The sequence below is a fragment of the Delphinus delphis genome, chromosome 1, assembly GCF_949987515.2.
Source record: "Delphinus delphis chromosome 1, mDelDel1.2, whole genome shotgun sequence".
In the NCBI taxonomy this organism is placed as follows: Eukaryota; Metazoa; Chordata; class Mammalia; order Artiodactyla; family Delphinidae; genus Delphinus; species Delphinus delphis.
Genome location: NC_082683.1, coordinates 161,156,246 through 161,183,611, shown reverse-complemented (window position 1 = coordinate 161,183,611; position 27,366 = coordinate 161,156,246). Strand labels below are relative to the sequence as shown.

General features: G+C 46.9%; 1 protein-coding gene across 1 annotated transcript in view; it reads left to right on the top strand.

Annotated features, from left to right (window-relative positions):
* Nucleotides 1-2,364: 2,364 nt before the first annotated feature.
* STUM (stum, mechanosensory transduction mediator homolog) overlaps nt 2,365-27,366 on the top strand; it is a 67,346-nt gene continuing 42,344 nt past the window's right edge. Inside the window, exon 1 of the mRNA XM_059997388.1 lies at nt 2,365-2,783. Within this exon, the coding sequence (XP_059853371.1) occupies nt 2,576-2,783 (208 nt within the window). The 5' untranslated portion in view covers nt 2,365-2,575. The remainder of the gene's footprint in view (nt 2,784-27,366) is intronic.

The following is a 27,366-nucleotide window of genomic DNA, read 5'->3' as shown; positions in this document are numbered from 1 at the left end:
CTGCCAATGCAGGGGATACGGGTTCGAGCCCTGGTCTGGGAAGATCCCACATGCCACGGAGCAACTAAGCCTGTGTGCCACAACTACTGAGCCTGCGTGCCACAACTACTGAGCCCGTGAGCCACAACTACTGAAGCCCGCCTGCCTAGAGCCCATGCTCCGCAACAAGAGAAGCCGCTGCAATGAGAAGCCCATGCACCGCAATAAAGAGTAGCCCCCGCTTGCCACAACTAGAGAAAACCCATGCAGCAACGAAGACCCAACGCAGCCAAAAATAAATAAAATTATATAAAAAAAATGTTGCAGTGATTCCATATAATCCAAATTCCTTTGCCAGTCATTACTTGGTTCCTGCCCACTCCACCAGAGCCATCTTTAGCCCCTGCCCATACCAGCCTTAGTTCTGCCACACTCGAATTCCTGAAATGTTCCTACTTTTCTAGGTTTCCGTGCCTTCATATATGCTGTTGGTCTGCCTAGATGTATTTCTGACGTCCATTCTAGACATTAAGAAAATCATCTAGAAAACTGGAGGATGTAAATCCGTTTCCTTCCCTGAAACCGTTTTAGTGGCCCTATAACCATTCAGGTGCTTTGCAAAAGAATGTTCAAAGAATGTTGACTTAACCTCTCTGTGCTCCAATTTTCCCATTGGTAAAATGGGGTAATAAATAATACTTACTTCACAGAGTGTGGTAAGGATTAACTGAGTTAAAATATGTAAAGTGCTTAGTGCCGGGCAGACTGCTTGGATAAATAAATGTTTGTTTAAAATAAAATAAATCTCCTGCAAGTAGTTAACTGTAGTCTTTGCTCAAATCTCATCTACTATCACCTTCTTTGGGAAACCTCCTGACGCCTCCCCTCTGTAGCTGTTTTCACAGATGGTTCCATGTTTTCCCAGCACCTTCAGCTTACCCGGCTACAGCATTCATCACTGTCTGTAATTCTGTCCCTTGTAGTTGTTAGTATCTATCAGTTCCTCTATTAGACTCCTGAAGTCAGGGGCTGGGTTTTACTCCTTTCCCTCTCTGCAGAATCCAAGTCATATTAGGTCTTCAATAAGTAAGTATTAAACTGAATATTGCTTTGATTTTACAGTCACAGTAACTCAAGCCCATAAGAGGTTAAATGAGTTCCTTTAAGTCATACAGGTAATTAGCGGCCGAACAGAGACGAATATTTCGGTCCTGTTCACTTCTGACTGCCAGGCCTAACTAGTTACTGTGTGTGTGTGTGTGTGTGTGTGCACCAGTATCACCACTACCCTCTGCTGACCATCTGCTTTTAAAATTATTTTATTCAGATACCCATAAAGTAATACCGATGGTTCTTTTTAGCATCCTTCCTCGGAGTCCCTGGGTTGGATTATTCAATCACCATTTTTCCTGGAGAAAGAGGGTTACTGAAAAGGAAGGGGATTTATGCAGAAAATTTGCTGAACATCTGGATAATTCTGATGCCTTGAATCCCTCCCTAACATAAGAGGCGGTTGCTTTCGTTCACTTTTTCCAGGTGTGGAGGTGAAGGTGGCGTTATTCAGGAAATCTGATCAAACATGGGGCCATCTGGTGCCGGCTTAGACACGGCCCGGCCACATCCTTCTGCTTCTACCAATTGCTGCATTATCAACACCAGACGGCGCTGTGCCTTCGCTGGCTTTTTAAACACCAAGTCCAGCTCACAAAAGCCCCAGGTTTCTCCCAGAACTGTTCAGGGGATGGTCCCCAACACCCCCCCCACAACCCCAGTTCCGAGCAACAGGCTCATTTCTTTTAGCTTTTCGCATCTGTGTGTGTGTGTGTGTGTGTGTGTGTGTGTGTGTGTGTGTGTGTGTGTATGTAGGGAAGGGTCCCATTTAAACTAGTCTCATGGACCTGTTTGAAAAGCTGCGTCTCCTGCTTTCAGCTCGATTATCGATCCTAAAATCGCTTTTGCTCTGACTCAAGTCCATTTAAATCAGAACGAATTTAAAGCGTACTAGATACCAGGCGCGGCGCGTTCCTTGCCTCCATCTCCCTAGCGTTAAATGCATCCTCCGGAGTAAAGGACTCAACCTCGAAGCCTTTCCCCGCCGTGCCAGCCGAGCGCACACGCCCAATTCGCGGTGTCCTTGGCTGCGGTTCCCTCCTGGTTCACCTGTCTGGGGAGCGAGACGTGTGTCCATTCCTCCCAATACCTGGACACCAGCTCCCTCTGCGTTCCTCTTCTACTTTCTTCCCTCCTCCCTGATTTGTAAGTGGTATTTTGGGGGGTGGGGGCAGCGGAGGGGAGGGCGGGGAAGGGGCCCCGCGGGGAGGGGCGTCGGAGCGCTGTCACCGAGTGTCACGCCGCCCTCCCCGCCCCTCCGCCGGGGCTGTGGGAGCGCAGCGGAGCGCGCGGCAGAGGGCCGGGCTCTTGGGGACGCGGGAGTGCGGGGTTCTGGGCGAGCCGCGCGGCACACCGAGCACGCTGGACGCCTGAGCTCGGCGCGGAGCCCGGAGTCCGGAGCCCGGAGCCGGCCGCCACCCGCCTCCTGTGCACTGGGCGGCAGTCCCGGCCGCGGCAGCCCGGCTCCCGGGGAGCGCGCCCCGCCATGGAGCCTTCGCACAAAGACGCCGAGACGGCGGCAGCGGCGGCGGCGGTGGCTGCGGTGGCGGCGGCGGACCGGGGGACGTCCTCGTCCAGCGGGGTGGTGGTGCAGGTCCGCGAGAAGAAGGGCCCCCTGCGCGCCGCCATCCCCTACATGCCCTTCCCCGTGGCCGTCATCTGTCTCTTCCTCAACACTTTCGTGCCCGGACTGGGTAAGACGCGGCGGCCGCGACCCCTGCGCCCCGGGCACCGGCGCGGGAGGGCGGCAGGGGAGGCGCCGGGGAGGGACCCTCGGACGGCAACCACGGGCGGCATGTGCTGTGCCGGCGCTCCCAGCGCCCTCTGGCAGGTGGCAGAAGCGCCAGGAGTGGGCGCCCGGAGGGAGGCGCGGCGAAGGGCTCCTGACACACCTTTCACCTTCTCCGACCTGGGAGCCAGGTGATCCGGGCCCAAAGAGCCAGAAACTTTGCCGGGAATGTTGGATCACGCGGGCGGCGGCCCGGGCGGCTCTCTCGGCCCTGGCTAGGTTCCCCTCCAAGCGCCCCCAAATCCTGTCTTTTCCCTCCGCCGCGCTCGCCCCCCTACGAGCTCCTGTCTCGGAGGGGCGCGGGCCCCCAGCCGGAAGAGCGTTGGGGCCGTGGGTGGGGGTGACCAAGGTCTCGGGCATTCGAGAAGTCGGCCGAGCTATGGAAAAGCGGGGCGAGCCCGGATAGAAGGCTCCTCTCAGCCCCGCCTGCGTTCGCACGGTGCTGGGCGTGTGTGGGCGAGAGCTCTTTAGCCAGAGTCTCCCCCACCTCCTTCCCGAGTGCCCGCGATTCCGCCGGCAGCCCCGCAGGACGCCGAGGGGAAGGGGGATGATTTTGTTAGTTTAGATGCCTGTGGGTTTGAACCGCACTTGGCCAGAGGTGACCCCATAACTCCATCCCATCACTTCCGTTCCTGAGAAAGTGGAGAGAGCGCGGTTGTAATTCGGTGTCGGACTTTGGCTGCCTGCAGGGTCCTTGATAGCACCAGTGTCCCAAATTTTAACACAGAGGCCCATCACAGAGATGGGAGTGCCGAAGAGGGCATAAAGGGAGGAAATGCTAGGTTTCCTTGACCCTCCCTCTCCTAACCCCACGCCCAAATCTGTCTGCGCGCCCTCCCCGGCACTCCCAGCTTGCCAGCTTGGCACCGTCTGTTCTTCCGTGCTAAGAGCACCCCCCCCCCCAATTCCATGCGGGACTGGGGAGGCAGGCACCTCTGTGCCCAGGAGAAAGCTTGCCGCTTGTAAGGCTCCAAGTTCCCAAGAACAGAGGTCAGCTAGGAGTGGTTTTCTGTTTTGCTTTGGCCTTTCTCACGGCCCCGCTCTCAGCCAGCTCTGCAGGGTCCTCTGCAGCGCTGATAGCGAAGATCACACCCACCCACGCAGGTCGCGTTCACTTTCCCCTTCGTGCTCACCTTTCTGCCCCCTGGGGGGAGGTGGGGGGCTGTGGCCAGAGCAGCGTATCTGTCTGAGCAGGAAGTTAGGTGGTCTTTAGTTGGGCGTCCGCCTTGTTGGTGCCTTCATCAGCCTGGTTGGTGTCATCAGGGCGGCTCTCTTAGTACATTTAGACACGGTGGGGACGCAAGCGATGTTAATTTAAGTTGTCAGAAATCCCCACCTGCTGGAGTAAAAACACACTGCCTGTCCATCTCTCCGGGGATGTGAAGATCACGAGCAGGGATGTGTCTCGATTCCACTTTTCTTAAAGTGGTGAAGCAAATGCCATCTTATGGTCTTTGAGGAAAGAAGCACATTGGGGCCTGGTGGGAGGAGCTACGTCAAGTCTCTGCTGGCTGAGGCCACAGCGCCTGTGCACCTGCGCCCGCCCTCCTGGGTCTGCCTCACTAGGTCCCTTTCCCACCCTTAGCCCTGCTGCCACGCCCCCTGCCCTTCTGCCCCCCTGCCCTGGGCATCCAGCTCTTCTCTCTTTACACTTCCCTTTGTTAGATCAGAATCCTATGGGATTTTTGTAAGAAACCTTTCTAAGAAGCCAGAAGAAAATAAAGAGGAAATAAAGCAAACTACAAAAGTAATAAAACAGGCTGAGATGAGCCATGGGTGTACAGACTTAGGAATTTTCAATGACGAAATCCAGGCCTTTTATCATTTTGTTTTGACTATCATTGTACAGTGGACTGAGTGCACAGGCCCTTGCCCCTCTCCACCCTGAAGGGGTTCCAGATCTTTGTTGGTGTTTCATATCTGTGAGTCAGGGATGCGTGTCTCTCCAGGTTGCTGGGAGGATGAAATGAGATTACGTAAAGCTCAGGGTCTGGCCGTTAGAGAGTGTTCCGGAGACCGTGGGTCCCTGTGGCTCTTTGCCCTTCTACAGAGCTGAGCGCTACTCCCATCTCTGGTATGTGGGGCCGCCCCCGGGACCTTTCTTCTGAGTACTTATTGATCTCTCTGTTCCCCTCGACCTGCAGTAGAGTCCTGGACGGCAAAGCAGCCCAGGCAAAACTTGCAGGCTTTTTTTTTTTTTTTTTTGCACTGCCCCCTCCCCAGTGGTTTGAATGGTCCCAGCTCTCAGAAATTTTTCCCTCAACCCAGATCTACCTCTCCAGGTCCTCCTGGCTCATCTGATGCTCCTGCAAAAACTGAGTATTCGTGTCTGGCTCTGCCCTTTGAAGAAGCGAAGCTTCTTTTAATGCATTCACTCATTCATTCGACAAACACAGAGCACCCACCACATGCCCGGCACTGGGGATGTGATGATGAATAAATCAGTCAAGATGTCATAGATAGTTGAGGGAAATTGGTGCAAACTTTGTTTACATTTGAAAGTGCCATGATGGCAGCAGGAAGAGTATTTGAGCAGTAATTGATTCTTCCAGGGTTGGGGTGGGTGTTCAGAGAAAGCCTCCCAGAGGGAGTAGTATTGGGTTAGGCTTTGCTGAGCGTATCCATCACGAGGCCCCAAGCACTTGCCAGCCTCACTTCACTCCCACTCTCTGGAAACTGGTCACAGCATTGGCCCAAAGAGCTCTTCTTTTTTCTGGAAGCTTCCTTACCTGCAAGTCCTCTCCTCATTTGCAAATTGGATGAGAGTGCCAGTGTTAGGCTGAATGCAGGCACTGTTTTTCTCTGGTAGAGTGTCTCAGGTCCACCCAGTCTGCAGGACCTGCCATGGAGAAGCCCAGTCCTTACAGTTCCCTGGTGCTTTCTCCACCCAAGCAACAGTGCTGTTGGGATAACATACATAAGAGGGATGTTTCCTTTCCTGGGGAGTGGATGGGAAGGAGAAGTCATTTATGATCGCTCTGACACCTCATTGGAACAATGCAAAATAAATTTGAAAAATGGATGATGGTAATTTCCTATTCAGTGAAAGTCTACTAATAAAGACCATGGACCTTCATAGTCCAACTGGTAGGGCATTTATAAGTACACACAATTACTCACACATGTCATGGAAGTTCACCGTTATGCCCCCAAATGGCCAGAGGGTTTATCTATTGGTTAGGATCCAAATGATACTTTCATATTTGAAAACTGTTATTTATCTTTATTGACTTGGTGAAATGAAAATGTTGATAACTCAGATAGTGGCAGGGAAAGTTGGACAGAGAAGAACTTCCAGTGACTGTTAACCATTCCATCAGATTAATGTTGGATATTAATCTACTGTTGAATATTCATAAATATTTAATCTGTCCCTAATATATTGCCTACTTTTTGACACTCAGCTAAGGTCTTGCTTCCCTGGTCAGAGCACCACAGGTTGGCTCAGCTTCTCTCTCTCTTTCCTTTAAGCCTGAGCCTCTAGTTGATGATGAACCATGCCCTACCCTGTGGCATCTTTTGTATTGTTGCCTTTTTATTATTGCTTCAAGAGTTTATTATTTGTCTATCTAGATAGATTGTAAGTTCCTTGAGAGCAGGAACCATTTAAAATTTCTCCTTGATATACTATCAACATGCTATTTATGGAATGCACACTGACCAGAATTTTACTCCTTGAATAGGCATTAGAGATCATCTCACCCAATGCCTTTATTTTATATAGAAGTGAGTCAGGCCGGAGGATCAAAAGACCAAGGAAGTTTACATCCTACTCAACCTTTTTAAGGAAATCATTTGAGGGTGTATTTCAGCAAAACAAGGGAGTAAACCAAGAAAGAAGATATGAGATCCAGGGAATAATGTATCCAATTCAGGGTAGACATGAAAAGCCATGCAGGATAAAATTGTTCAGCAAGCCTGGAGAGCAGTCAGTCTTCATTAGAATGGGAGGGTAGAAGGCTCCAGGAAGCAGGTTTCTGAGGATGATGTGAGGAGGGGACATTCCACAGAGTAGAGAATATTATTGGTGTACTGCAAGAGATTAAAGTTGTGATACAAAACAGAAAGCAAGCAAGAAAAACAGAAGGCAATTAGTAACTGCAGTAAAGACAAAAAGCTATGCAAAAGCATTAATAGGCTCAAATGAAGCAACCTACCCAATTATATCAGGAGGCCAGTAGGCTTCAAAAAGAATAGAAGATTCCAAACAATCAATGAGAAAGAATTTGAGGATACTAGGCATATGATGTAGAAAGCACATGTTTCTTCTACCAACAATAAAAAAGAGAGGTAATAACAACTTCAGGAAAAGCAACAACAAAAAATTATTAAAGATATAGCTCAAATAGGAAGCAAATCAAAATGTGGCCTGATTTTAAGCAAGTGGTGGAACGTAAGGAAAGCTCTTTTAAGTGCATAGAATCTGTCATTGGAACAGTGGTGCACTGTATGGGCTCTTAGCTTCCCTTTGATTCTGTAGTGAAGAATATTTGCTTAGTCATAATGATATAAATGCTCCTCAGTTTTGTGGGTTTTCCCCCACATCTTTATTGGAGTATAAATGCTTTACAATGTTGTGTTAGTTTCTGCTGTACAACAAAGTGAATCAGCTATATGTATACATATATCCCCATAACCCCTCCCTCTTGAGCCTCCCTCCCACCTTCCCTACCCCATCCCTCTAGGTGGTCACAAAGCACTGAGCTGATCTCCCTGTGCCATGCAGCAGCTTCCCACTAGCCATCCATTTCACATTTGGTAATGTTTATACGTCAATGGTACTCTTTCACTTTATCTCAGTTTCCCCTTCCCCCTTGTGCCTTCAAGTCTGCTCTCTACATCTGCGTCTTTATTCCTGCCCTGCCACTAGGTTCATCAGTACTGCTTTTTAAAATTTCATATAAATGCGTTAGCATACGGTATTTGTTTTTCTCTTTCTGACTTACTTCACTCTGTATGACAGATGCTAGGTCCATCACTACAAATAACTCAATTTCATTCCTTTTTATGGCTGAGTAATATTCCATTGTATATATGTGCCACACTTCTTTATCCAATCATCTGTTGATGGACATTTAGGTTGCTTCCATGTCTTGGCTATTGTAAATAGTGCTGCAGTGAACATTGGGGTGCATGTCTCTTTATTTTTTTTATTTATTTTTTTTGCGGTATGCGGGCCTCTCACTGCTGTGGCCTCTCCTGCTGCGGAGCACAGGCTCTGGATGCGCAGGCTCAGCGGCCATGGCTCACGGGCCTAGCTGCTCCACGGCATGTGGGATCTTCCCAAACCGGGGCATGAACCCGTGCCCCCTGCATCGGTGGGCAGACTCTCAACCACTGTGCCACCAGGGAAGCCCCTGTTCATAGATGTTTTGATGATGGCCATTCTGACTGGTGTGAGGTGATACCTAATTGTGGTGTTGATTTGCATTTCTCTAATAATTAGTGATGCTGAGCATCTTTTCATGCATTTGTTGGCCATCTGTAGGTCTTCTTTGGAGAAATGTCTATTTAGGTCTTTTGCCCATTTTTGGACTGGGCTGTTTGTTTTTGTGATATTGAGCTGCATGAGCTGCTTGTATAGTTTAGAGATTAATCATTTGTCAGCTGCTTCATTTGCAAATATTTTCTCCCATTCTGAGTGTTGTCTTTTCATCTTGTTTATGGTTTCCCTTGCTGTGCAAAAGCTTTTAAGTTTCATTAGGTCCCATTTGTTTATTTTTGTTTTTATTTCCCTTATTCTAGGAGGTGGGTCAAAAAGGATCTTACTGTGACTTATGTCATAGAGTGTTCTGCCTATGGTTTCCTTTAAGAGTTTTATAGTGTCTAGCCTTACACTTAGGTCTTTAATCCATTTTGAGTTTATTTTTGTGTATGGTGTTAGGGTGTGTTCTAATTTCATTCTTTTATATGTAGCTGTCCATTTTTCCCAGCACCACCTTATTGAAGAGGCTGTCTTTTCTCCATTGTATATTCTTGCCTCCTTTATCAAAGATAAGGTGACCATATGTGTGTGGGTTTGTCTCTAGGCTTTCTATCTTGTTCCATTGATCTACATTTCTGTTTTTGTGCCAGTACCATACTGTCTTGATTACTGTAGTTTTGCAGTATAGTCTGAAGTCAGGGAGCCTGATTCCTCCAGCTTTGTTTTTCTTTCTCAAGATTGCCTTGGCTATTCAGGGTCTTTTGTGCTTTCATACAAATTGTAAAATTTCTTTTTTTTTTAATTAATTAATTTTTATTTTTATTTATTTTTGGCTGTGTTGGGTCTTCATCGCCGTGCGCGGGCTTTCTCTACATGCAGCGAGTGGGGACTACTCTTCATTGTGGTGCGTGGGCTTCTCATCATGGTGGCTTCTCTTGTTGTGGAGCATAGGCTCTAGGCATGCAGGCTTCAGTAGTTGTAGCACGTGGGCTCAGTAGTTGTGGCTCGCAGGCTCTAGAGCACAGGCTCAGTAGTTGTGGTGCATGGGCTTAGTTGCTCCACGACATGTGGGATCTTCCCGGACCAGGGCTCGAACACATGTCCCCTGTATTGAGGCGGATTCTTAATCACTGTGCCACATGGGAAGCCCACAAATTGTAAAATTTCTTGTTCTAGTTCTGTGAAAAATGGTTTCGGTAATTTGATGGGGATTGCATTGAACCTGTAGATTGCTTTGGGTAGTATAGTCATTTTCACAATATTGATTCTTCCAATCCAGGAGCATGGTCTGTCTCTCCCTCTGTTTATATTACCTTTGAGTTCTTTCATCAGTGTTTTATAGTTTTCTATGTACAGGTCTTTTGCCTCCTTGAGTACGTTTATTCCTGGGTATTTTATTCTTTTTGTTGTGATGGTAAATGGGATTGTTTCCTTAATTTCTCTTTCTGACCTTTCATTGTTAGTGTATAGGAATGCAAGAGATTTCTGTTCATTAATTTTGTATCCTGCAACCTTACCAAATTCATTGATTAGTTCTAGTAGTTTTCTGGTGGCATCTTTAGGATTTTCTGTGTATAGTATCATGTCATTGGCAAACAGTGACAATTTTACTTCTTCTTTTCCCATTTGTATTCCTTTTATTTCTTTTTCTTCTCTGATTGCCATGGCTAGGACTTCCAATACTATGTTGAATAACAGGGCAAGAGTGGACATCCTTGTCTTGTTCCTGATCTTAGAGGAAATGCTTTCAGTTTTTCACCATTGAGAATGATGTTTGGTGTGGGTTTGTTGTATGTGGCTTTTATTATGTTGAGGTAGGTTCCCTCTATGCCCACTTTCTGGAGAGTTTTTATCATAAATTGGTGTTGAATTTTGTCAAAAGCTTTTTCTGCATCTGTTGCAGAGATGAAGAGATGACATATAGTTTTTATTCTTTAATTTGTTAATATGGTGTATCACATTGTTTTGCGTATATTGAAGAATCCTTGCATCCCTGGGATAAATCTCACTTGGTCATGGTGTATCATTCTTTTAATGTGTTGTTGGATTCTGTTTGCTAGTATTTTGTTGAGGATTTTTGCGTCTGTGTTCATCGGTGATATTGGTCTATAATTTTTTTTGTGTGTGTGTGATATCTTTGTCTGGTTTTGGTATCAGGGTGATGGTAGCCTCGTAGAACGACTTTGGGAGTGTTCTTCCCTCCACAATGTTTTGGAAGAGTTTGAGAAGGATAAGTGTCACTCTTCTCTAAAAGTTTGATAGGATTCACCTGTGAAGCCATCTGGTCCTGGACTTTTGTTTGTTGGAAGATTTTTAATTACAGTTTCAATTTAATTACCTGTGATTGGTCTGTTTATATTTTCTAATTCTTCCTGGTTCAATTTTGGAAGGTTGTACTTTTCCACGAATTTGTCCATTTTATTGGCGTATAGTTGCTTGTAGTAGTCTCTTATGATCTTTTGTATTCTGTGGTGTCAGTTGTAATCTCTCCTTTTTCATTTCTAATTTTATTGATTTGTGTCCTCTCCCTCTTTGTTTTTGATTATTCTGGATAAAGGTTTATCAATTCTGTTTATCTTCTCAAAGAACCAGCTTTTAGTTTTATTGATCTTTGCTATTTTCTTTGTTTCTATTTCATTTATTTCTACTCTGATCTTTATGTTTTCTTTCCTTCCACTAATTTTGGATTTTGTTTGTTCTTCTTTTTCTAGTTGCTTTAGGTGTAAGGTTAGATTGTTTATTTGAGATTTTTCTGGTTTCTTGAGGTGAGCTTGAATTGCTATGAACTTCCCTCTTAGAACTGCTTTTGCTGCGTCCCATAGGTTTTGGATCATCGTGTTTTTGTTATCATTTGTTTCTAGGTATTTTTTGATTTCCTTTTTGATTTCCTCAGTGATCTCTTGGTTATTTAGCAGTGCACTGATTAGCCTCCATGTATTTGTGTTTTTTCCTGTTTTTTTCCTGTAACTGATTTCTAATCTCATAGTGTTATGGTCGGAAAAGATGCCTGATACAATTTCAATTTTCTTAAATTTTCCAAGGTTTGATTGTGACCCAAAATGTGATCTATTCTGGAGAACTTTCTGTGTGCATTTGAGAAGAAAGTGTATTTTTCCACTTTCAGGTGGAATGTCCTAAAAATATCAATTAAGTCTATCTGGTCTATTGTGTCATTTAAAGCTTGTGTTTCTTTATTTATTTTTTGTCTAGATGACCTGTCTGTTGGTGTAAGTGGGGTGTTAAAGTCCCCCACTATTATTGTCTTACTGTCAATTTCTCCTTTTATGGCTGTTAGCATTTGCCTTATGTATTGAGGTGGTCCTATGTTGGGTGCATAAAAATTTATAATTGTTACGTTTTCTTCTTGGATAGATCCCTTGATCAAATGTAGTAAAAAGACTCTTGTAACAGTCTTTATTTTAAAGTCTATTTTATCTGATATGAGTATTGCTACTCCAGCTTTCTTGTGATTTTGATTTGCATGGATATCTTTTTCCATCCCCTCACTTTCAGTCTGTATGCATCCATAGGTCTGAAGTGCATCTCTTGTAGATAGCATATATAAGGGTCTTGTTTTTGTATCCATTCAGCCAGTCTATGTCTTTTGGTTGGAGCATTTAATCCATTGACATTCAAGGTGATTATCAAGATGTATGTTCCTATTACCATTTTCTTAATTGATTTGGGTTTGTTTTTGTGGGTCCTTTTCTTCTCTGGTGTTTCTCGCTTAGAGAAGTTCCTTTAGCATTTGCTGTAAAGCTGGTTTGGTGGTGCCGAATTCTCATAGATTTTGCTTGTCTGTAAAGCTTTTGATTTCTCCAATGAATCTGAATGAGATCCTTGCTGGGTAGAGTGATCTTGGTTGTAGGTTTTTGCCTTTCATCACTTTAAATATGTCCTGCCACTCCCTTCTGGCTTGCAGAGTTTCTGCTGAAAGATCAGCTGTTAACCTTATGGGGATTCCCTTGTGTGTTGTTTGTTACTTTTCCCTTGCTACTTTTAATATTTTTTCTTTGTATTTAATTTTTGATAGTTTGATTAATATGTGTCTCAGCATGTTTCTCGTTGGGTTTATCCTGTATGGGACTCTTTGAGCTTCCTGGATTTGATTGACTATTTCCTTTCCCATGTTAGGGAAGTTTTTGACTATAATCTCTTCAAATATTTTCTCAGTCCCTTTCTTTTTCTCTTCTTCTTCTGGGACCCCTATAATTCGAATGTTGGTGCGTTTAATGTTGTCCCAGAGGTCTCTGAGACTGTCCTCAATTCTTTTCATTCTTTTTTCTTTATTCTGCTTACTGGCAGTTATTTCCACCATTTTATCTTCCAGGTCAGTTATCCTTTCTTCTGCCTCAGTTATTCTGTTATTGATTCCTTCTAGAGTATTTTTAATTTCAGTAATTGTGTTGTTCATCACTGTTTGTTTGCTCTTTAGTTCTTCTAGATCAGTGTTGAATGTTTCTGTTGTATTTTCTCCATTCTGTTTCTGAGATTTTGGATCATCTTTACCATCATTACTCTGAATTCTTTTTCAGGTAGGTTGTCTATTTCATCTTCATTTATTTGGTCTTGTAGGTTTTTACCTTACTTCTTCATCTGTAACATTTTCTTGTCGTTTCTATTTTTTTTTTTTGATGGGTGTGGCTGTATTCCTGTTTTACTGGTTGTTTGACCTGAGGTGTCCAGCACTGGAGTTTGCAGGCAGTTGGATAGCGCTGGGTCTTGGTGCTGAGATGAGGACCTCCAGGAGGCCTCACTCTGATTAATATTCCCTGTGGTCCGAGGTTCTCTGTTAGTCCAGTGGTTTGGACTCAGAGCTCCCACCACAGGAGTTCAGGCCTGACCTCCGGCCTGGGAACCAAGATCCCGCAAGTTGTGTGGCGTTGCAAAAAGCAAAACAAAAAAAAAGGAGCAATACAATAATAAAGAATAATAAACAAAATAAAATTAGAAAGATAAAAAATATATTAGGAAAAATAAAAATATAATTGAAACAACTGCAACAAGGTAAAATAAAACCACAACAGAAAAAAAAAAATCCTTGGCTGTGGAGGCGGAGTTTAGGTGGGGGTGGAACTTAGGCAGGGGCAGGGTTTATGGTGGGGCGGGACCTAGGCAGAGGGGCGGGTGATGTTTGAGTGTGGGGCGGGGCATCTGCTTAGGACCTGCCCAGAAGGGCAGAGGCAGCACGTGGAAAGGAGGGCCTCTGGAGTGTGGAGTTTCGGAGTTTGGAGGTAAGGCCCTGGGTGGGGTTTAGGCCCAGCGTGATGGAGGGGGTCTCCGAGTGTAGAGGTGGGGCCCTGGGTGGGGGTGCAAGGGCGGGGCTTGGGCCCTGCACGGGAGGAGGGAGGCTCCGAGAGCAGAGGATTGGCCTGGGAACCCAACAGGCTCCCTGGTGCCCAAGTGGACAGGGAAAGCACTGGCCGCTTTCCCTTCTGTTCCTCCATGCCACCCCACCCATGGTCTCCCCCAGGGTCTCCTCTGTTCCTGCTGGACCTCTAATGGTGGGTGGGTCCTGCTGGGTGTAGGAACTCCTCCCCTCCCCCAGCCACCCCTCAGGGGTGCCAGTCCTGTAGTTCCGGCCTGTACTTTTGCTCCCCCTTCCCTCCTTCCCACTCCCTCAGGACCCACATAGCTGGAGGGGGCCTAGGTGGGCAGAGGATCAGGCCCGGGATCTCAGCAGGTTCCTGGGGGTCCAAGTGGGCAGGGGAAACCTGGCCACCCTCCCTTTTGATCCTTCACCCTCCCAATCGTCCCCCAATGTTCCCTTCGGATGTGGGATCCCTTCTCCCCCAGCCATCCCTCAGGGGCGCCAGTTCCGTCTGGCCTCCACTACTCCTCCCCCTTCACTCCCGCCATGCCCCACGGCCTACCCGGTCACTGGAGGTTCCTCCCGTCCCCTTAGGTGTAAGTGGTCCCCCACAGGTGCCTGGTATGTGCCCTAGTTGTGCAGAGACGCGAATTCCACGTTCTCCTAGTCCGCCATCTTGACTCCGCCCTCTTCAGTGGTTTTCAACTTTTAAAACCAACCACAGGCAAAGCACTGAAGAGTACTTAACAATAGCTATAAAGGAGTGTGAAAGATTTTTTTTACCTTGGCAATATAAAATTTAAAAAAAAAAACAGCTTGTAGAAGTTGGCAGGTAGATTGTGATAGATTAAATTATTGTTCCCACTTAGCCACTGAAAGATGACGGCACATCTCCACTTAATGCCCTGTGGCTCGCCACGATTCCTGTGGGAGGGGACTACTTCGTTTCCTGCGCGTCGATATCAGGCTTGGCCATGTGACTTGCTTTGGCCAGTTGAGTGAGTGGAAGTGACATAGGCCATGCCTGAGCAGACATCTTCAGAGGTATTGGGGTTCTGCCACTGTTCTTTTCCCTCTCTCACGAGAATGGCAGGTCTCAGATGGGGGCTGCTCTTTAACCTGGCTCCCAGAATAAAGAGGGTATCAGAAGCAGAGCATGACATGTCACATGAGTGAGTAATAAGCCTGAGTTACTGAGATTTTTCTGTTGTTGTGTTAGTGTTGTTATTGTCCCAGCACAGCCTACCAAAGCTGACTAATGTGTGGAGGGTGGGGTAGAGATGTGAATACCCTCCTCATGTGGAGTGAGTGATCAAGACATACTGTCTGTAGTTGCTAGACCAAGAAATAGACTACCAAGGAAATCAACAGATGCACTGAAATACAGTAGCGATGTCTTGGGACAATGGGATAATGTGGGAACAAGAGTAGAAGGGAGATGAGGAATGGTTAAGTAAGCTAACTCTTATGTATCATAGCAGAAAGTCAATAAATGATGTCTGAAGTTGATAAGACAGAAAAAGCAACATAAGCCTACTCTGGAGATTAGGAAAACACCAGAAGAATTCCCACTCTTTCAGACATCATCAATTTTCCTTTGTCTAGTGACTCATTATTAGCACATATACATACTGAAATTGTCTCCCATCATTTTGAAATAGGATCTCTTGATCCCACACCCACCTCTGCCCATTGCCCATCTCTCTGTTCCCCTTTGTGGCTCAGTCCCCTGAAAGAGTTGTCTAGATTTGTTGTCATCAATCCCTCTTCCCTCATTTTCTCTGGAACCCACTCTAAGCATGTTTTTACCTCCATCAGTCACCTAAATTGCACTTATCAGCATCACCAGTCTCCTCCAGATTTTCTGAATCCAGTGGTCAATTCGGCCGTCAACTTCCCAGACCTCTCAGTCGCATTGGACACAATTGCTCACTCCCTCCTCCAAACACTGTCTTCACTCAGCTTCTGGAACATCACCCTCTCCTAGTTTTCTTTATACCTTGTGACTCCTTCTCTGTTCCCTTTGCTCATCTCATCAGCGTCTAAACTTGGGAGTTCCCCAGGGCACTTGATCTTCTTGCTCTCGATCTTCTCTTTGACCTTGATCTCTTTTCTGCCTACACCACCTCCCTCCCCCGATGTTCATGCTGAGTCTCCTGGCTTTACATTGCATCCTTGTGATGATGACTCCCAGATCCAGATCTCCAGCTCAGACCTCTCCCTTGACCTCCGGAGTTTTATACCCAACTGACTTCTCAATATCTCCCCTTGGAAAGCAAAAGGCATCATAGACTTAACTTATCCAAAACCAAACTTCTGATTTTCTTCCCCAAACTTACTTCTCCCTCGTCTTTCCCCATCGCAGCAAATGGCATCCTTCCAGTAGCTCAGGCCAAAAGCTGGGATTCATCCTTGACTCCTCTTTTTCTCACACCCCACGCCCAGTCTGTCAGGAAACACTTGGCTCTGCTTTCGTAATGTAGTCAGTATCTGACCACTTCTCACCATCTTGTGTCTACTTCACTGGTCCAAGCCTCCATCTTCTCCAGAGTGCAGTGGCCTCTTAACGGGCTGCTTGCCCATACTGACCTCCCTTATAGTCTGTCCTCAACGTGGCAATAAGAGGGATCCTTTTAAAACACAAGTGAATCAGATAATGTTACCTTTGGGCTGGAAACCCTCCAATGGCTCTCACGTCACTCAAGTAAAATCTCAGGTCCTCATGGTGACCCACGTGGCCCTAGGCCAGAACTGTTAAAAAGAAATATAACATGAGCCACAGGTGTAATCTTAAAATTTCTGGTACCTATATTATAAAAAAAGTAAAAAGGAACAGGTGAAATTAACTTTATCAGTATATTGTACTTAACCCAGTATATCCAAAATTTCATCATTCAATGCATTTTTTTTTTTTTTTTTTTTTTTTGCTGCATTGTGTCCTCGTTGCTGCACGCGGGCTTTCTCTAGTTGCGGCGAGCGGAGGCTACTCTTGGTTGCGGTGTGTGGGCTTCTCATTGCAGTGGCTTCTCTTGTTACACAGCATAGGTTCTAGGCGCACAGGCTTCAGTAGTTGTGGTATGTGGGCTCAGTAGTTGTGGCTTGCGGGCTTAGTTGCTCCGCGGCATGTAGGATCTTCCCGGACCAGGGCTCGAACCCGTGTCTCCTGCATTGGCAGGTGGATGCTTAACCACTGCGCCACCAGGAAAGCCCTCAATGCATTTCAATATGAGAAATTTATTTTCTCACAGTTCTGGAAGCTGGAAGCCCAAGGTCAAGGTATTAGCAAGGTTGGTTTCTCCTGAGTTCTGTCTCCTTGGCTTGTAGACAACCACTTTCCCCCATGTGTCTTTACATGGTCTTCTGTCTGTGTGTCTCTGTGTCCAGATCTCCTCTTCTTATAAGGACACCAGTCATATGGGGTTAGGGCCCATCCTCAAGACCTCATTTTAAGTTATTTACCCCCTTAAAGACCTTATCTCCAAACACAGTCTCATTCTGAGGCACTGGGAGTTAGGACTTCAACATAGGAGTTTTGAGGGGACACAGCTCAGCCCATAACACCTTCCAGACGATCTTACTTAAAATTGTGGCTCTCCTCCTCCTCCCCAGACTCCCTATCTTTCCCTAGTTCATTTTCCTTAAGGGCGCTCTCACTCTCAAACATACGGTCTACTGCAGGGACCCTGTCCCCTTTGACCTTGCATCTCAGCAGGAGCGCAGTGCACATCTGGGGAGTGATGCGCTCTGTAGTAGGCACCGAGTCAACTGTCCTCTGATCAGCACGCCCCTGGGTCTACACCTGATTGCAGCACAGACTTCCTTAGTATCACCTGCTGACTGACCACGTCCACTCCCCACAGCAGCTCCGTTTCTTGCAACATCTGGGAAGAAATGTGGATGCTATTTACATTCTTGAACCGGACCTGGTCACCCCTCAAAGTATCGCTGCCCAGGCTGTGACCCAGCTCACTACGGGATACGTCCCATGGGAGACTCACTGAGCGAGTGTCGCTTGGCACAGTGACATTTATACATTGGCTTTTAAGTGATGCTGCAATATATAGGCAGGCAGGTAGGGTAAATACAGTGGGGCGACCTGGAGGGCACTGAACTAAATCACATCTCCAGTTGCGCATCAGATTCATGAAGCCACGAGGTGTTGTGGAAAGGGGGTGAACTAGAAGTTAGGAGGCCCCAGAGCTAGTTCTGATTTTTCAGATCCGTGCAGCCCTGAGCCCCTTCACCTCTCTGAGCCCATTTCCCCATCCGTGAAATGGAAATAGTCCCCGCTCTGCCACCTCGCAGGGTCGTTTATGTTCTGTTTAACCACGAAGCACTCCATGGTCAGAAAGGGGGTTATCACTACCAGTTAACATGAACAAAATGTCCTTTGTTCCCAAGCTCATCCTGGGCTTTTCCTCACAGTGGCACAAGGGCGAGCGGGAGAGCTGTAAGCAGGGCAGCTTTTTCAGCATCTGGTCCCATGTGGCTCAGAGCTGAGACCTGGGACCTCCTGCTGGGCACTGCTGGGACCTCCCATACCCAACACGCTGGGGGCAAGGGGGCAACAGCACACATTCTCTAGGGCTTGGTTTACCATTTACCAGAAGGTTCTGCCATTATAACCCCCAAACCCTGGGTCTCTGAGAGGGACGTGTCTCTGAGGCCGACTCTGCCGTTTGGTAAAAGGCTGTGGGAGCATCAAACTGGAGAATGAATGTGTGCCTGTGTATCTGGACACGCAGACACATGCACAAATGCCCTGCAAGCTTTACCTGTAGTTATCTTACTGTAAAAGTTAGGTCCTAGGTTGTGTTTGAACTTCCCAGCTCATGATTCCAGGGAAACCGTTTATTCATCCTGGAGGCCATGTAGGTGGTTTGTAGCCCTGAAGCCCTATCACCTGGGCAACGGGCAGAGGTCGGCCTTGGGAGGATGTATTTTTATTGAAGTTTAGTAGATTTACAACATTACATTAGTTTCAGGTGTACAACATAGTGATTCAGTGTTTTTATAGATTTAAAGTTATTACAAAGTTTTGGCTATAGTCCCTGTGCTGTATAATATATCCTTGTTGCTTATTGATTCTGTACATAGTAGTTTGTATCTCTAACAGACTTGCCCCTAACTTGCCCCTCCGCCTTTGCCTCTCTCCAGTGGTAACCACTAGTTTGTTCTCTCTGTGTTTCTTCTTTGTTATATTCATTCATTTGTTTTATTTTTTTAGATTCCACACATAAGTGATATCATACAGTATTTGTCTTTGTCTGACGTATTTCACTAAGCATAATACCCTCCAGGTCCACCCACATTGTTGCAAATAGCAGAATTTCATTTTTTAAAATTTAGTTTACGGAAGTATAGTTGATTTACAGTGTTGTGTTAATTTCTGCTGTACGGCGAAGTGATTCAGTTATGCATAAATATATATTCTTCTCCATTATGGTTTATCACAGGATATTGAATGTAGCTCCCTGTGCTATACAGTTAAGACCTTGTTGTTTATCCATCCTATATATAGTAGTTTGCCTTTGCTAATCCCAAACTCGCAATCCTTCCCTCTCCCCCCTTCCCCCTCCTTGGCAACCACAATGCTGTTCTCTGTTTCTGTGAGCCTATTTTTGTTCTGTAGATAGGTTCATTTGTGTCGTATTTTAGATTCATATAAGTGATATCATGTGGTATTAGCCTTTCTCTTTCTGACTTACTTCACTTAGTATGATAATCTCTAGGTCCACCCGTGTTGTTGCAAATGGCATTATTTCATTCTTTCTTATGGCTGAGTAATATTCCATTGTGTATATATACCACATCATCCATTTGTCTATTGGTGGATACTTATAAGCGTTTATTTTATGAAAGGTCTTAAATTCATTGAAGAAATCATTTTTCTTGAAAAGAAAAAAATGACATGAGACCAGGGCTGTCCTGGAACCTGGACTGTGTAGGGGCCATGGCCAGGTCTTCTGTAGGCTTTGGTCTTCACTGACTGAGAAGTTTGACCCCAAAGCCAAGAATAATTTGGTGTTTGTGGACAAGAGCCTGTCAGCTGTCCTAAAATCTCAACAAAGAAAATGGTCCCCTTTTCCCAGGTCCAGGCAGCTTTAGGGCTGTCCAACCCCTTCACTTTACAGAGAAGAGGTCTCCTCCTGGACCGAAGGCTCTTACCCACAATCTCACGTCACTTACCCCAGCCCAAGGTCTTCCTGCCCACTCCAGTGCCTGGCTTGTACTGGAGGGTTAATTACTATTTGTCGAATTAAATGAGTGTGTGGCTATTATAAAGACCTGATGAGGGCTGCAGGAGACAATACATGACTTGTCAGTGATCACATCCGATCCCACCACCTGAACCTTCTTTTTCTCACTGCCCCAGCCTTTTTCCCTTCATAACAGCTTTATTGAGATATAGCTACATAAAATAAACATCTTTCAATGTGTACAACTCAGTGGTTTGTAGTCTATTCAGAGCCTTTTGTTCCTTCCCCTGCCCTGCTTTCCAATTCCACAATTTGGCCCGTCTCCTTTGAGAACCTCGGAAGCTTCATGTGACAAGAACACCTTCAGGCAGGTGGTTTTGAGGAAGAGTGATTGTCTGGGTACCTTTTTCTCAGAGTTCTGCTAGTCAGCAATCCGCATCTCAGAAGGCGAGGCCCAGATGGGCGAGACGCGAGCCGCTTGGAGGCTTTCGGAAGAAACATTTTTTGGGAGGTTGTCATGTTTTATTTTCTGTTTTGTTTTAAAAAGAAGCGTCTCACCAAGAGGGAAAACTTTCTCAATGAAAAACGTAAAAGCATGGCACCAGTGGCATAAGTTGAAACTTATTTCCGAGGTGGAGTGAGCCCCTCCCTCTGGAGACAGATGGGCTCTGGCCCTGGTTGTGGGTGTTGCATTGGCCCGAGAAGAGTCCCCCTTAGTCCAGGCGGCAGAAGGGAGTGCCCACAGCACCTCAGGTGGACGTGGGTCTTCCTGGGCAACAGCTCAGTGCACCTATGGTTTTAGTAGAATTTCTATGCTAGCAGATTAAGCCCGTGTCTGCCCATGGCTCAGCTCTGCCCATTTCATTCTGCTCTGAAACCTTCAATAGCTCCCTCTTGTCCACAGACTAAGTTCACATTCCACGTTAGACCCACCAGGATTCAATGAACTTCACCTATTCTTTCCCTCCCTTTTACTGAATCAAACCGGACGACTTGCTTTTATGGTTCTGCCCACGCCTTTTTGCTCCTCTGTACCCCCGCCTGGAACACCCTTCTCCACCATCGTGTCCAAATCCTGCCCAGCTTCCAGGCCCACCTCCAGCGCCCTGCCGCTCCAAGCTTTTCTTGACCGTTTCCATGTGGGGAGCTCCTCCTTCCTGGGGCTGTCAGGCCACTTAGGACATTTCTCTTGCTCCCCTTAAATTCTGTTCTGCTGTTAGTGTCTTAATCTTCTCGTATGAATCATCTCCTTGAGGGGAGGGGCCGTGCTTTATCACTTCAACCTCCCACAGCACCTAGCACGGCCCAGTAGGCATTTGTTGAAGGAAAGATGTGTGTGCAGACTGACTTCTGGTTGTGAAGGTGGAGTCAAGAGCGTGTCCTGGCCCCGTTAACCTAGTGAGTGTGTCTCTTACCCAAGGGACGTAGGCTCTCGTGTCACTTCTCAGCCTTCCCGGCTCAGAGGGAAGGATGGGATCCAGTTCTCAGGGCTGAGGCAGGACTGGAGGAGTGTGGTACACGCTGTACCACAACATGTGTGTCTCTGGTGGGTCCTTGGTGTTCCAGCCACTCAGGGGAGGGACGTGGCGCAGGGGAGGGATGTTGGCCGCCCCCGTCGCTGGACCAGAGGGCTTGCTCTGTGGGGAATTCACTGAGGACGGTCACCATGTGACTGGGAAGAGCTGGGTCAGAACCCATCCTTTCAAGTTGCTCAGCCAACAACTGAGAAGCGTGGGCGGGGAGGGGGAGGGGGAGGGCGGAGCAGCGGAGGCGATCAAGCTTCGTAAACCATTTTAATAAAGATTGCTTTGGGCAATAGCCATCAAATTAAACCTAAGGGGACATTTTGATGAGAAGCAGGATATCTGCGTGATCTTCAAGTGTCTCTCCACAGAATGCTCATTGCTTGCGAGGGGAAAAAATCATAGAGCAGAGAAAGCAGACTGCATCTTGACTGGGTGAACAAAATGACATTACCTGGACCTTGAGAACGTCATGCTAGGTGAAAGAAGCCAGTCACAAAGGACCCTATGTTGTACGATTCCATTTATGTGAAATGTCCAGAATGGGCCAATCTGCAGAGACAGAAAATAGCTGTCGGGGGAGGAGTGGCACGGCTGGGAGGACGTGGGGAATGATTGCTAATGCGCACGGGGTTTCTCTTTCAGGTGATAAAAAATGTTCTGAAATTGATTGTGGTGATAGTGGCACAACCTGAATATACTAAAAGCCACTGAATGATTCAATGGGTGAATGCTATGGTATATGAATCATAGCTCAATAAAGCTGTTAAAAAAATTAGCATCACTAAGGAGGATCGCATGCCTCCTGATGTGACATCCTGAGAGGGACACATCACTACTTTTGTGGTATTCTAGCCAGGGGTGCATAATCTGAATCTATTCATGAGGAAATATCAGAAAAGCCCCAAATCAAGGGGCATTCAAAATACCTGGGCTGTATTCTTCAAAAACATCATCCTTATGAAAGATTAAAGGAGACAGAAAACCATGACCACTAAATAGAAAGCATAATCTTCGGGGTATTGGATTCTGTACTGGAGGGAAAAAGAACACCAATAAGGACATTATTGAGACAGTTGATAAAATCGAAATATGGACTGTAGATTAGAAAGAATATTGTATCCATGTTATGTTTCCTAAAATCAGTAACTGTGCTGGGGATACATAAGAGAATACCTTTGTCTTTGGAAACACGCTGAAGTATTAAGGGATAAAAAGCCGAGATGTATGCAGCCTTGTTTACAAATAGTTCAGAAAAAAAGATAACACTATGTAAAGAGAAAGGGAGAGAAAAACAAAACAAATATAGTCAAGTGTTAAAATCTGGTAATCTGGGCAAACGGTAGACACGATTTTTCTATATTATTCTTGAAACTTTTCCGTAAGTTTGAAAGTATTTTCTAATAGGTTAAAAATTATATGGTTAAAAGCCGAACGTTCTGAACTCACATAGTTCAGATATAGCAATTGCACCTAAATTTAAACTACTGTACCCTATGTAAGTGCTTTCCTATCACTTCAAGTCTACCAGCTCTAATTCACTCAGGGGCTGCCTGGGGCCATGGGAACAAAGTTATGGTACAAGGTGGCATTGGCTTTCAGGGTCCAGACGCCCAAAAGAGAGTCTCTCAGGGATGCCAACCATTAAAATCCCAAGGAGACACAGAAGCTTCTTGCAGACATTTGGGAGCGTGAACCGTTCCTCTGTTCCATCGGCACATCAATCAAGTACAACAGGCTTGATCATAACTAAAGTGAGTTTCCGGGGAGGCTGGGGCCCGTGGGCAGTGCACACAGCTAGCCCGCCTTGCAGTGGCTGGTTGGGACTGACCCGGCTGCATTCCCAGCCTTCCTTTGGGGCCGGTCAGGCATCTGAATGCTTCAGCCAGAGCTGGAGCAGGTCCCGATGCTGCAGAGCTATTTTGGAGAAGTCTTTCTTGTCTTGTTAATTCCTCTTTTTGACATCTCAGTGTGGAGTCCAAGAATCATTTGTGGACCTCAAAGAAACCAGCCTCAAGCCGACAACCAATGACCACACCATGCCGGGAGGGCACGGGAGAGCCTACCCTTGGCCTCGGCCACTCTGAGGGGTCATGTGGATAGAATACACAAGTGGAATCTTTTCAGGGATCATCCTGTGGCCTGACTCAGGAAGGAGAAAAATAAACATAACCATCTTAGGCCCTAAAGCTGGGGTTCTGAGGCCTAAGGCAGAAGGGGGGCGGGTAGTGGCTGATACACCAAAGCTCACAAGCTGGGCGTGGCCAGGTTTCCGAAGTCTAGGACCTCAGTGTCTGTGGCTGGACTCTGAGTCCATCCTGAGGAGAGGGGCCTCACTCTGGGGCTTGGAAATTGATTTGGGCTAAAGGAAAGCAGAGAAAGCAATGGCCTGGCCAAGATCCCCAACTGCTTGGGCCCACAGTTGTGTAGGATGGCTGTGTGTCTTGTTTTTGGTTTTCTTGTACACTTTTTTTTTGGCCACGCAGCTTGTGGGAACTTAGTTTGCCGACCAGGGCTGGAACCCGTGCCCCCTGCATTGGAAGCATGAAGTCTTAACCACTGGACCACCAGGGAAGTCCCATGGCTGTGTGTTTTATTTTCCCTGCCGGCGTCTCTGAGCCCAATGTAAACCTGCCACAGGGTGCCGTCAATGATCCTGTGGGGGTTCCCCTGAGGACAAGAGCTGGTCTACCCCATGTCAGGATGTAGGTACTTGGAGATGGACCCACGCACTCCTTAAAGGTAGACCTAGGAAGGAAGGAGTGAGCAGTTATGTCTCCCCTGTGCTGTGTGCGTCCCATCATTTCATATTCTGCATGGGGTTCCTCACCCACCACCCCCAGGCATCAGGGGATCGGCCATGGGAGAAATGCACGTGGTTCTTAGCATAAGTCTGAAGACAATGAAAACTGACTGGTGGTAGGGGATAGGGTGATGGGTAGAATATGCCTTAAAACTGAGCATTTATTTACTCTTTTGGATTATCTGGCCTACCTGCTGCTCTAACTTTGGGTTTTCTAATCTATCACATGGGTTCGACTTGTCTCTTCAACTACACCTCTTTTGTGTCATCCCCTAGAGTGTGGTCCAGCGCAGAGCACAGAGCAGGATCCCAGCCACACTTGCTGACTGATAATAAGCTGGGAAGGAGCGTGGCCCCCGCTGGGCTGAGATCTGGGATCCCAGCTTCTCATTCCAGATCTGTCGCTAACCATACCCTCAGCCCGTTGGCGCTCACCTCCCTGATGGGCCCTGCTCTGTACTTCTCCGAAGATTATTATTCTTGCCTCCTTGTTTGCGCTGAGATAGTTAACGACATAAGATCAAGGTCACATGCACCCTGTCCCTTTAAGTCAGGAAGTGAATGGGGGCTCTGCTCCAGCAGCTTGTCTGGGTCGTCCCACCCACGCAGTCCGGCTGATCTGCTTTCATGCTCTGAGGGCACGAGGCTTGCCCTTGCCGAGGTGGGCAGGAGCGGAGGCTTCCACAGCCTTCCTCCTGTCCCCCAACCATTCTCAATTCATCCCTGGCCTTGAGGCTGACCTATCCGTGACCTCACCTGCTCCAGGCGCGTTGTCCAATGGGAGGCACCGGCAGGGGATGGAGCAAAGGAACAGAGAGGTGGAATGTTGCCCCTCGGGCTCCCTTCGGCTTGTGTATTGACCATGGTTTCTATCCTGCACCCCCCCTTCCTCCACCCAGCCCTCTGGAGACTCAGACAGCACCCCGTTCCCGCCCCTTCTGCTGCTAAACATCAGCATTTCACTGGTTGGTTCTCCTGGTCCTGCCCAGACCTCCGTCAACAGTCACTGCCTTAAGACCCTGACCCCCACTGGCAGAGAGACCTGTGTTTCTAGCGCCCCCAGCTGGGCTGTGGGATCCTGAACCACCAGCTTGGCACCATTACCGCCGCCCGGCCGCCAACCCGGCAGTCACGCCCCTCCCCGACCCAGCCCGGTTTTCCTAAAGAAGTTGGTTTCCAACAGTCTTCCTCCTGGAAGCTCTGGAACAGCCAGTACACAGAGCCAGAAAAGCGTGGGCGTCCAGCTTCCAAATGGCTCTCGTGCTCGTGAGATGCCACATTCCCAAGAGTGCCCGGGGGAGGGGGCGGCGCAGGGAGGGGGGGCCTGACACGGTGCTGAGCGGCGCCCCCGGGCCCCAGGGATCTTCTTCCTGTGTTTTCCTTTATGGTTTTTCACGTTCTTGTTTAACGGCAGGCGCCAGCCCCAGCTCCTCCCTGGGCAGTTCTGGCCCCTGGCGCCTGGCTCAGAGATCTGTGCGCCGCCCCTCTTTCCCCAGCGGCCGAAGCCAGGTTCTGCGCTCCCACCCCGTCCTTTCTGCAGATGTGGGTCGCCGGAAGCATGGCTGCCCCAGGAGGCGCTGCTCTCTCATCCTGGACCCCTCGTCTTTACTTGCCCATTGGCCGCTCGGCCCCCTCTTCCCCTCTTCCCCTGACATGAATCCGAACACCGTCCACCTTTTCAGAACTAACTCACCATTCACAAGCAACTTTTCGCTTGTGATCTCTATGATCATTTTGCAAGATGCAGCATCAGCCCAGGCTGTTGTACTTGTAACAGCTATTCCTCTTCACGCTTCCTGCTATAAATGGAAGACACTGAAAGCAAATCACCACCTCCGTCCAGCGTGTGTTCCTCTCTGGAGGACCCATCATTTTGCATTTTGCCCCCCATTTCCTTTGGTTGTACCCACCACCAGCCCTCCCCGTTGTGGAGACTGAGACCAGTTAGAGAACGAAGTCGTCAGGTGCATGGCTTGATTTTTCTCCCTCCACTCTCAAAAAGAACCCCCACCGTTTGAGTTGTTAAAACCCTCAAAGGTTCCTTGTTATGAGAAGAGTCATCAAAATACGCCTATTACGTTTAAAGTCTTTACAAAAGACACCAAAAATGAGTGCATCAGTTACTCAAAAGGATCCCCTTTGATAGCCATACCAATTAACATTTTTAAAAAGCAAAAAGATTCCGGTTGGGTACCTCTGATCTGTTTTTTTCCTCCTCCTGTGTGATTTGTGTGCAGACTTCTGAGAAGCAGATTTTATAATAGAGATTCAGCCAGGCTAAATCACAGCGGCAGAAGCTTATGCAACTGTTAAAAACCTATGAGTTAAAAATGGAATAGTCTTACAGAGTGGGGAAGGTAATAATATCAGTGATGTGAAAATAGAAAGTAAGAAATTAGTATTTCAGCAATTCAGGTCTCTTATCCACATTTTTCTGCACTAGGAGATCTTGGTGTCATTTTCCAGAAGAAATCCAAGGTGCAACCTTTTATTAGAAAAAGGAAACTGTTTTCACAAATTCAGCCCTCTGTCCCCAGTTAATCTAGGGTCAGGAGCCCTTTTTACTGACTTTTGGGCATCATGTCATGAAACGTATTTTGTATTTGTTCGAATCTGTGTGTTCACTAATGTCCATAAAGGAACAGATTTTAGATTTTTATAAGTGGGTTTTGTTAATTTGCTATTTTAAAAATACTTGTGAGACCTTTACAGTTGCCATGGTGATAATTTCCATAAACATGATTTTTGTCGAGATTTTTGCACATTGAAGGCTGAGGTTGATATGGTTGGGGGAAAGTAGGTGGTAAATTTGTCAGCCACCAATTGCTGCTCCCTCAAGTGCTAGAAATCTGATTCCAAGAATCCATGTTATGACAGAGACCTGGATCTCTAAAGAATGCAATCGACACGAGAGGCTTCTGGGAAGTGGACTTGGTCAGGGGAGAAGGAGTCCAGCCTGCTCTCCGGATGAAACCAATGGGGTGGTGGACTGTGGGCGTGGTCTCAGCTAATCAATGATCCTCTCCAGGTTTCAGTGACCTGCAGTCTCTTTAAACCTGGCTTTCAGAAAACCTTTGAGGACCAGACACCCTGGAGCTACCCAAGGTGTGGTGAAGAGCCTGAGGGCTCTTTTATTCCTTTTAACCAGATTTTTCAAAAATAAAAAAATCCCATTTAATGCACAATACTGCTAAAATGCTGAAATCTATAATGGAAAATAACAGGA